The sequence below is a fragment of the Staurois parvus genome, unplaced genomic scaffold, assembly GCF_062004578.1.
Source record: "Staurois parvus isolate SC_StPar_1 unplaced genomic scaffold, SC_StPar_1.0 ptg000469l, whole genome shotgun sequence".
Taxonomy (NCBI): domain Eukaryota; kingdom Metazoa; phylum Chordata; class Amphibia; order Anura; family Ranidae; genus Staurois; species Staurois parvus.
In genome coordinates this window covers 1,292,492-1,303,768 of record NW_028318265.1, presented here as the reverse complement: position 1 = coordinate 1,303,768, position 11,277 = coordinate 1,292,492, and the positions used below count along the sequence as shown (strand labels likewise).

Below are 11,277 nucleotides of genomic sequence, written 5' to 3'. Positions count from 1 at the left end.
GACAAACCATTTACCACCGACAGACGTGATTACAATAGTCAGATTTTACTCATTTATGTAAATCCTTTATCCAAAAAGGAAAACCATCTGTTGCTGTAACTGCTTAAAAAGTGTTAGCTGAAATTCTTTAATTTGTTACTCAATTCAATCTAACGCTACCCTCTGCCCAGATTGACAATACTCCTGTCCATCCCAAGCCAAGAAGCATATTATTGACTGAATCACCTGTAAAAACAAAGGAAAAGGGCCTAAATTGGTGGAATGGTGGGCTACTAAATACCAAAGTTTTGTTTTGGGCTACTACCTTTTTGTCCACAGGGTACTTAGAGTGAATAGAGTGTGGGCATTTTACAATGTTCATACTGAGAACATATGCAGAAGGGCCAGTCAGACCAACCTAAGATCCTAGGATATTTCCACTGGCTGCAGAAAGTTTAGTGTCAGCTGCCATTCCGGGCCCATTCACACTATGCTGTGCTGTACTTTATCATGCCTTGAGGCATGCTGTGTTAGCATTGTCTGCTCATTTTTAGGGCTTGTGTAGATGGGTGTTTGTCAATTGCAGGTTTTACACTGAAACACAGTGCAATACAAGTACATGTATTCAGTCTTAAAAGGTTACACTTGACCTGCTATGCCTGCAACAGAAACTATTTTCCAATAGAACCAGCTTGTATTCAGAGAAATGCAACACAAGGCTCAGAACTGTCATCCACATGGCACCATTGAGGTGGATAAGAAACTTCTGATTCGTGTTTGCTGGCCCTTCCAAAGCAGGTAAACACCACCAAAAAATTGCACCTCTACCTATTTTCACTACAGCGAACTGCAACAAACCTTGTTTTGCACTACATTAGGCTCCATGCACACTAGCTGTTTATTTAAGCTTGCAGAACATGCTGAAAAAAAACGCTGGATAAAAAAAGCTGGTAGTAGCATTTTAGTAGCGTTTAGGAGCAGTAATGTTTTATTAGCATTTTTACAGTACATGTAGAGGGGAAAAAAAGCTAGAAAAAAGGCTGTTAGCAGCTTTTTACTAGCGTTTTTTTTTCTGCTGGAAAAAAACTCTGCTGCTAATAACTTAAAGTAGTGTGCATGGACACACAGGATAACACTTTTTATCTTCTAGGAGCAGAAAAAGAAAATGCTAATAATGCTTAAAAAAACAGTGTGCACGGAGCCTTAGGGTGCACATCAGAACATTCCAAAAATTCTGGGTAAAATCCCACATCAAAAAGATTTGAAGCTGCAAGTAAAAATATTAAATTTTTGATACATCTATGATAATAAAAATTCTGTAATCAGGTATTAAACAACATCAACATTTATTTGGCATGTTATAAAAGGAATGAGCTATGAACATTGGTATTTGGACCTACTTACATCATGTGTGGTGGATTGTATAATGATAATAATTACATTTATACACTCTGTACCAGTAGAAGAGCCTTTTTATTGCTGCACAGATTCCCTCCTGGAAGAATTGCAGATCCCATGAAGTGGCAGTGACTGCAAACACAGCGGTGTGAATGAAGTAAACCCAAAGATCAGAAAATGGCACATATTAAATATAAATATATAGAGATTTTTACAAATTAAGTGTAAAATTATATACTGTAGTCTCTTATAAGTCTGGTGGAGAAGATGAAAGTCGGACGTGTGGCGATGAACGGAAGCAGAGCAGATAAAGTGTTCATGATGAAAGGAAACCTCCTCCGTCACCCAGCAGGAAAGTCTCACATTTTGGCTCTTAAACCTTCATGTGCAAGAAAACAAAGTAGCAGCAAGCGGGAATCTAAAGTCACACGGCAGCGCCATTTCAATTTTGGTTAAAAACTGTACAGTAAAAATTCACACAACGTCCTCAGCAATCGCAGCGTCTGGACTGAAAGATAAAACACAGCATGAGATCAAGAATTACACAGAACATTTGGGCTCTTCCATGCTTGGGCATATTTTCCAGTGCAGGCACAATATCTAACAGTTGACAATTGGTCATTTTCTTACAATCAAGTGTATTAGCAAAAAAGGTACCTACCTGCAGATTTTCTCATGCAATACCTTCCCATTTATGTACATACTAAGGCTGTTTGTGATGCATCCAAGTTACACTATATGGACAAAAGTGTGAGTACCCCTGACCATCACACCACGAACGTGTTGGACATCCCATTCTAAAAGCACTGATATGGAGCTGCCCCCATTTTGTGACTATAAAAGACTCACCGCTTCTGGAAAGGCTTTCCACAAGATTTTGGAAAGTATTTGTGGAAATCTGTGCCAATTTGTGAGGTCAGATACAGATGCTGGATGAGAAGACCTAGATTGCGGGGCACTTTCTCCAAACTGTTGTCACAATATTAAAGTGCACAATTCTTTAAAATGTCTTTGTATGCTGTACTATTAACAGTACCCTTCACTGGAAACAACTAACTCATTTGGTGGAGGTTTACATACTTTTGCCAATATAGCGTAGGTCTAAAACAAGCTTAACATATGCTATAAACATGATTCTAAACACAGTTGCTACCACAGGAAAAACATGGAAACATTATATAAATACTGGTCATCTTACATGCTTGTAACTTGTATCATCCCACAGCTAAACACACATGAAATGGGATCCTTCGGTCAGCTGTGGCTGCTTTGCTGTCACCGGTAGTGTTGGCTCTGATAGGGGAGTCAGGTTCCCAGCTAGGAAACAAAAACAAGATGACATTACTAACTGCCTTTTGCTTCTCCACCACCTAGGGGCAACATCTGCCTCTGTTTTACAGGAGATCTATGTATGGAAACTGGGATACTCGCATTTCATTTGTTAAAGCGGAATTAAACTCTCCTATCCTTTACAAGCAAGGAAGCTGCCATCTTGGCCTCAGTTTGATCTGCAGTTGCCATGATGCTGCACATGTGATCAATTATGACACCAGCCATTTGATGGCCTGACAGTTTGGCTGACAGAACATGGAACTGTAACAGTTATCATTCCTGGCATGTCCTGAATGAAACGGTTTTGGAAAACAGTTAAATTGATGGTTTTAGTTCCGTTTTAAATGCATAAAGATGTAGTATTACATTCTGGGTAATGCAGTGTTTAGAAAATAGCAGTGGGAGTGTCACAGAACCCAGCCAAGCACACACACTCTGGGATTCAGCCAAGCACACAGACACCCAAGGATTCAGACAATCCCATGCTCATATCTCACCCTCTAGGGCTGTATGTCTTCTCAGGGTGTCAGCCGAAAACTCATAGGCAAAGAGAATCCCACTGTGCTCCTGGTCCCTTGGCTTCTCCTCACTCTCTGTATATGTCAGGACAGATGTCACAACCTGTAAACTGGAAGGACGGCACAGAACACGTTACAGATCTGGGGAGGCATGGGAAGAGTCTATTCAACTCAGATATATGGACTGGTGGTGGGAGAGGTCTACATCTATTTTGCTGATATTTCGACTAGAAGTAGGTGGTGGCCATCAATCACAATCCAACTGCTGAAATCTACAAAGCCCATCATGTCCTGCTCTCAACACACACACACACACACACACACACACACACACACACACGCGTACATAAATACACACAGTCTTTCATAGAGACTGGTCTGGTCAGTGGAAGTGCTGCTCTGGGGATCAGGTCTCACTAACCATTGTTCCTGGGGCTCAGGTACTGAATCTGCATTGGCTGCTTCTTCTGTCACTTCTTCTTTGGCGTCAGATGGAGAGGAAGCAGTAGAGGAACGTGAAGGCTGCTGATGGAGTAGCACAGGAGGAATGTCAAATATATGTATGAAAAACGACAGAGGATTATCACTTATACCAAGTTTGGGATCTTTTTAAATCAAAGATTATTCTGCTCCACCCAACTGTTTACTCACAGAGGGCTCCTCTGTTCCACCCACCTCCTTATCACTGATCCCAGAAGGCTCTCCACTTCACCCACCTCCATATCACTGCTCAAGAAAAGCTTCTTAGCTCTGCCCACCTCTTCACTGATCACAGAAGACTCCTCAGCTATACTCACCTCCTTATAACTGATCATAGAAGCCTACTTAACTGCACCCACCTCCTTCTCACTAATCACATGAGGCTCCTCAGCTTCACCCACATAAGGCTCCTCGGCACAACCCACCTCCTTTTGACTTACAGGAGGCTCCTCAGCTCCACCCACCTCATAACTAGTTACAGAAAGCTATTCAGTTCCACCCACCACCTTATACTTGATCACAGAAAGCTATTCAGCTCCATCCATCTTTTTTGCATTGATAATAGAAGGCTATTAAGCTCCATCCAACTCATCATTGATCACTAGAGGCTCCTCAGCTACATCTACCCTCTTATCACAAGAGTTTTCTCAGCTCCACCCATCTCCTTATCACAGGAAGCTCTTCACTTTCACTCACCTCCTTATCACTGCTCACAGGGGCTTGTCAGCGCCACCCAACTCCTTCTAACCAATCACAGAAGGCTCCTCAGTTCCACCTAATTGCTTTTCACTGATCACCGAAAGCTTCCACCCACCTCTTTAAAAACTGATCAAAGGCAACTATTCACCTCCACCCACATACTTCTCATTAATCACAGAAGGCTTCTCAGTTCCACCCACCTCCTTATAACTGATCACAGGTGGCTATTCAGCCCTACCCACATCCTTATTAACCACAGGAAGCTCCTCCGCTCCACCCACCTCCTTACTGTTCACAGAAGGCTCCTAAGCTACCACCTCCTCACTTATCACAGAATGTTCTACCTACCTCCTTCGGTCTCACAGATGGTTCTTCAGTTCCGCCCACCGCCTTATAACTGAACACAGAAGGAAATTCACCTCCACCCACTTCCTTTTCACTTATTACAGAATGCTCCTCTGTTCCATCCACCTTCTCACTAATCATAGAAGGCTCTTCAGTTCCACCTATTTCCTTCTCACTAATCATAGAAGGCTCTTCAGTTCCACCTACTTCCTTCTCATTAATCAAAGAAGGCTCTTCAGTTCCACCTACTTCCTTCTCACTGATCACAGAAGGCTCTTCAGTTTCGCCCACCTCCTGATCATTGATCAAAGAGAGCTTTTCAGCATCACCTACCTCATTTTCACTAATCACAGAAGGCTCCTTAGTTCCACCCACCTCCTATTTGGCAATCACAGGCAGCTCCTCCACTTTACCTACCTTCCTATCACTGCTCCTAATCTCCACCCACCTCCTTATAACTGACCACGGCAAGCTATTCACTCCACCCACCTCCTTTTCATCAATCACCTGAGATCTACCAACCTCCTTATCACAAGAGGATTAGTTCCACTCACCTCGTTCTCACTGATCGCAGGAGGCTCTTCAGCTCCAGCTGCTGCTTTGATGATTTCTGGATGTAGTGATTGTGTGCTGTCCTCTCGCTCAGCTTCCTGTTTGTCCTTAAGATCACTAACTGTGTTCTCCTCTTTTCTCCGCACCTACACGTGGATAATCATTTAGTGTATTTGGACAGAGATCTTTTTTTTAAAGTGTAAGATTTATGACTCCAATAATCAGCCATTCAGTACGACATACATTATTGTATGTCGGCTGTTTGTCCAGTAGACACAATTTTCCATTTCTATATGCAATTAAACTCAGTACCTGGGTCAGTTTTATAGAGTTTTCCCTGGAGAAGGCAGGACTCTGTGAAGGAGAGGGCTCAGTGGACCCTAGAAAGGCAAACCCTTTTTTCTTTTCTTTCAAACAAGCGGCCTGATGTCTGCGCATCCTCTCCAGCTGTTCCTCCAGTGTCATCCGGGGTCGGGGGGTTTCCATAACACAAAGATGTTCCACGGCACTACGTGGCCTCTCCTGCAGAACAGAAAAGAAATGTAAAGATAAAAGGCAACAATATAGGGGAACAGACTTCACACGTCAAATATGGCAACACTTTTCAGTTTAGGGCCCCCAGAGCTGTTAGTGGGCCTAGTATCATCATTATTATTATACGGGATATATATTGCGTCAACAGTTTGTGCAGCACTTTACAAAATGAAGGTAGACATTACAGTTACAATACAATTTGGTACAAGAGGAAACAGAGGGCCCTGCTCGTTAGAGCTTACAATCTAGGAGGAAGGGATCATTTCACTCACTGAGAGCAGCAGGTACAGTGGACATAAAAAGTCTACACACCCCTGTTAAAATGACATGTTTCTGTGACGTAAAACAATTAGATAAAGATAAAATAATTTTAGAACTTTTTCCACCTTTAATGTGACCTATAAACTGTACAAATAAGTTGAACAACAAATTTGTAATCTTTTAGGTGAGGGGAAGTAAAAATAAAAAACTAAAATAATATGGTTGCATAAGTGTGCACACCCTTAAACTAATACTTTGTTGAAGCACCGGTTGATTTTATTACAGCACTCAGTGTTTTTGGGTATGAGTCTATCAGCATAACACATCTTGACTTGGCAATATTTGTCCACTCTTCCTTGCAAAACACTCCAGATCTGTCAGATTGCGAGGGCATCTCCTGTGCACAGTCCTCTTCAGATCACTCCACAGATTTTCGATCGGATTCAGGTCTGGGCTCTGGCTGGGCCATTCCAAAACTTTCATCTTCTTCTGGTGATGCCACTCCTTTGTTGATTTGGATGTATACTTTGGGTCGTTGTCATGCTGAAAGATGTTTCTCTTCATGTTTGGCTTTCTAGCAGAAGCCTGAAGGTTTTGTGCCAATATTAACTGGTATTTGGAACTGTTTATAATTCCCTCTACCTTGACTAAGGCCCCAGTTCCAGCTGAAGAAAAACAGCCCCAAAGCATGATGCTGCCACCACCATGCTTCACTGTGGGTATGGTGTTCTTTTGGTGATGTGCAGCGTTGTTTTTGCACCAAACATATCTTTTGGAATTATGGCCAAAAAGTTGAACCTTGGTTTCATCAAACCAGGACACATTTTCCCACTTGCTTTTGGGAGACTTCAGATGTGTTTTTGTAAAATTTATTTGGGCTTGGATGTTTTACTTCGTAAGAAAAGGCTTCTGTCTTGCCACTCTACCCCATAGCCCAGATATATGAAGAATACGGGAGATTGTTGTCACATATACCACACAGCCAGTACTTGCCAGATATTCCTGCAGCTCCTTTAATGTTGCTGTAGGCCACTTGGTAGCCTCCCAGACCAGTTTTCTTCTTGTCTTTTCATCAATTTTGCAGGGACGTCCAATTCTTGGTAATGTCACTGTTGCGCCATATTTTCTCCACTTGATGATTATGGTCTTCACTGTGTTCCATAGTATATCTAATGCCTTGGAAATTCTTTTGTAGTCTTCTCCTGATACCTTTTAATAATGAGATCCCTCTGATGTTTGGAAGCTCTCTGCAGACCATGGCTTTTGCTGTAGGATGCGACTAAGAAAATGTCAGGAAAGACCTACTAGAACAGCAGAACTTTATTTGGGGTTAATCAGAGGCACTTTAAATGATGGCAGGCGTGTACTGACTCCTATTTAATATGATTTTGAATGTGATTGCTTAATTCTGAACATAGCTACATCCCCAGTTATAAGAGGGTGTGCACACTTATGCAACCACATTATTTTATTTTTTTAAGTTTACTCCCTCCCACCCGAAAAGAATTCAGTTGTACAGTTTATAGGTCACATTAAAGGTGGAATAGTTCTGAAATTATTTATCTTTGTCTAATTTTTTTACATCACAGAAACCTGACATTTTAACTGGGGTGTGTAGACATTTTATATCCACTGTAGGTGCAATGATTGCTATTTTGGGTTCTACCTTTCCTTGCAAGGAATCAGCATACCACACCACTACACACGCACATGACATCAGTGACAATGAAGAGGGAAAGTCTTCTTAACTGTTGTCCTTTGTTAATAGCCAGGGATCAGTCCAATAATATTTTGCCGCTAATACTATAGTAGGGAATGGGAATGGAGCAGGTTATGAACAGTGACTAGTCCCTAGGTACAGTTTTCCACCTTTGTCCGGATTACAGGAGTAGATTGTAGGAAGGACAGGGTAAAGGAGCTCAGAGACAAAGGCTAGTTGACTACTGAGTGCTGGAGCAATTGAAAATAGGCGGTCAGTAACTTCAGTAGAAACACAAAAGAGAGTAAAACCCAGGTGTATTCGCACTGAAAGTAGTATACACATCCCTATACAGAAAGGACATTTCGTGAGAGACACCACAGGGCAACAGTAACAATGGGTCATGTCATGAAAACTACAACAAAGCATCAGATGTACCTTTCGGTAACCCTTATTCTCACAGGGTGTCCATTGAATTGGTGTAAAGTGGTATGTGCAGAATCACTGACACGAGTCATTGGAGGAATACCTGGCCTAAAGACAAGGGACGGGATCCAAAGACCTCCACCGGGGAACATTCAGTGAGGTTTTCTGCTTAGTGTAACCAACACAGTGAGGTTCACTTACCGATTTTGCCTCTGGTTTCTTAGTCTTTCGTAAGGTGACATAAGATGCTATTGTAGTGGATTCAAGTGGAGGAGATTTTGTTCTTGGAGGAACAACACCGATTGGAAAGTGTGAACCTAAATGTAACAACAAGTCATCATTATTGTCAAAAGTAATGTTTTATTGTGCAACTATATATCTATACTTGGTATGACAATGCCCTGTTTGTTTTCTCAGTGCAATATACATATACTATTGTATATCAGACCAGGAGCATTTTGACCGCATACCTTTGTTAGTTGTATTTTCCATGTCCAGAGTGAAGTCCGTCTTGTCATCACCATTTGACTCATCCACTTCAGCCACCGTGGTCAGCTCAGGTTCACTCTTGTACAGTCTGTAATCCGGTCCCTGCAAGACACCAGTAACTGTTATATTAGCCTAGTTCTGCTTTGTTACAGAAGACAACCCCAGATAGGCCACTACATAGCAATATGGAGGCAGAACCAAGATGATGAAAATGATGATGATAATAAAAAGTATTTGCAAACTTTCATCACTCATAACAACACAGATCCAGGTCATCATAGCTCACAGAAAGACATCTTCATGGGCTACATGTTCTATGTTTATCCTTAAACTGGCCAGGAATATGCCGGCAGGGCCACCCATAGAGTGAATTTAGTCTGGTTCATCAGGAACCTACCGAAATTCACACAGCGTATGGTAAGCTTAAGTGGTACAGAGTCTACAATATGGATCTACAAGAATTATTGTTATACTTGCACACTTACAACTATCAAAACTACAGCTGCTGTAAATGATATCCACCTGTTCTCATATTGAACTCTACTGTATATACAGCAGTACTAGTGGTTTAAAAACAACCACTAGATATATTACCACATATTCTTATGTGCGCACATAACGCTTCAATTTCTGGCAAAAAACTTCAATTTCTGGCAAGTTTCATCACATTGGGGGAAGTATGAATTAAAGAAAGACACAAACATTGACATTATTATAAATTAATTAAGGGATGATATGAAGTATATTGGAAGATGGAAACACTTTATTTGTGTACATTCAGTTTTTTTGTATAAAGGGGATTGTATTTTCCATGCATCGCAGTATGGGAGGTTTTTCTGTTATGTGTACACATAAGAATGTGTGGCACTTTATCTAGGGGTTGTTTGTGACTAATAGTGCTGTATATAAAGCATAAAATGCATCTATCAAAGCCGTTCATCATAATTATACCACACAGACCTACTGCATATACTATCGTCTTTGTCTGTCCAAAAAGATCCACTCATATTTACTGAGAGGCAATGTCATGGATTCAACTGCACCCAGCTTTATTAGGAAAAATTGATATCAATCATATTCAGTGGGTTTTAGTTTAAATTTACTTACAAATCACAAGAACATCATTTAACAGATATGTCCCTATTGATTATGTACGGATTGTCACCACAAGTTCATATATATATGTCACTACAAGGTCACTGCATATAATATACTAAATACATCTGCACAAGGTCACTGAACGAGAAATATACCATACATGTCACCACAAAGTCACTATATACAATGTACTGAATATGTTACCGCAATGTCACTATGCGGATATGTGTTGAACATGTCACTACAAGGTCACTAGCTTAATGATGACAAACCTCCTCTCCAGACAGATAGCTAAGATGTGGCCAATTATCTCATTAGAAAACACAAGCAAGAACTCCCATAGCGTAATACTATTTATTGTATGAAGAAGTAAAGCAAAATCCTCCAAAATATACACTCACATTTCAATACATCTTGGTAAGAGCATTAGTATACATAACCTCATGTTCTGAGTGTAGTTGCATGGGTGTACAAAGATGGCGTCCAAACCACGTGACTTCATCTTACTAAGATGTATTGAAACGTGAGTATATATTTTGGAGGATTTTGCTTTACTTCTTTATACAATAAATAGTATTATGCTATGGGAGTTCTTCCTTGTGTTTTCTAATGAGATAATTAGCCACATCTTAACTATCTGCCTGGAGAGTAGGTTTGCCATCATTAAGCTTATCCTTGAGAGGGAGACCACTACAGGGAGAGTGACGCGGTTCCAGAGGAGTCTCACACATGGAGGATCCAGTGTAGTGATCCTAAAGGTGTTTTGGCCCTTTGCGGGTCGAGGCAAGGAGGTGAGCGTGTATTACAGCCATTTGTGGATACCTTCTTGTCGTCACACACATCTACCACCCACATTCACGGGTGTTTGTCTTATTGGATTACGTGGTGTTATTACATCATTTTGGACATTTATTAGTTTATTTTCATTTATACGCATTTTTAGCGTTATGCATTTTGTAGAGATTTTTTTCTGTGTATTCATTTCCTGTGACAGTTTATATGCACTATCATGCATGTGGCCACGTGTGCGTTTTTGTTGACACTGTTTTGTGTATAGATATTTGATTTGAGGAGTTTCTTTTGATTTTTGTTTTTTGAGGGAATTTTTAAATGCATTTACATGCGTTATTTCTGTTTAGTCCCATTTTGGGTACATTAGATGCACTAGTCCCATTTGGAATATTTGGATGTTCACTATCACCTTTGGATCCAAATTAGGATCAATTCACACACAAATTTTGTCTGAGTATTGTAGACACTTTACTGCACCACTTTGTTGATGGTTATTCACGATATCATCTTTTTCACTAATACGATCCCTGGAGGATCAGGGTCCATTTTTTATATCACAGTACACAGTTAAGAGTCTATGAGATTTCAGTCACGTTGTGTATTTTTCCTTTTTTTATATTATTTATTGATATTTATGTTTCATATATTTTTTCAATTTTATAACTTCCACATAGT

The 11,277-nt window shown here is 40.6% G+C and overlaps 1 protein-coding gene across 12 annotated transcripts in view; it reads right to left on the bottom strand.

The window, feature by feature from the left end:
• Positions 1-1,308: 1,308 nt before the first annotated feature.
• The window catches only part of PLEKHA5 (pleckstrin homology domain containing A5), a 213,779-nt gene continuing 203,810 nt past the window's right edge, over positions 1,309-11,277 (bottom strand). For 9 of the 12 annotated variants that reach the window (XM_089689099.1, XM_089689101.1, XM_089689105.1 and 6 more), the window contains 8 exons: positions 8,694-8,814; positions 8,425-8,540; positions 5,616-5,825; positions 5,306-5,449; positions 3,649-3,752; positions 3,207-3,337; positions 2,576-2,694; positions 1,309-1,885 (listed from right to left, as the gene is read on the bottom strand). In XM_089689099.1, coding sequence (XP_089545225.1) covers positions 2,603-2,694; positions 3,207-3,337; positions 3,649-3,752; positions 5,306-5,449; positions 5,616-5,825; positions 8,425-8,540; positions 8,694-8,814 — 918 coding nt within the window. In that variant the 3' untranslated portion in view covers positions 1,309-1,885; positions 2,576-2,602. The remainder of the gene's footprint in view (positions 1,886-2,575; positions 2,695-3,206; positions 3,338-3,648; positions 3,753-5,305; positions 5,450-5,615; positions 5,826-8,424; positions 8,541-8,693; positions 8,815-11,277) is intronic. The other 3 variants (XM_089689100.1, XM_089689103.1, XM_089689104.1) reach the window with 3 other exon arrangements.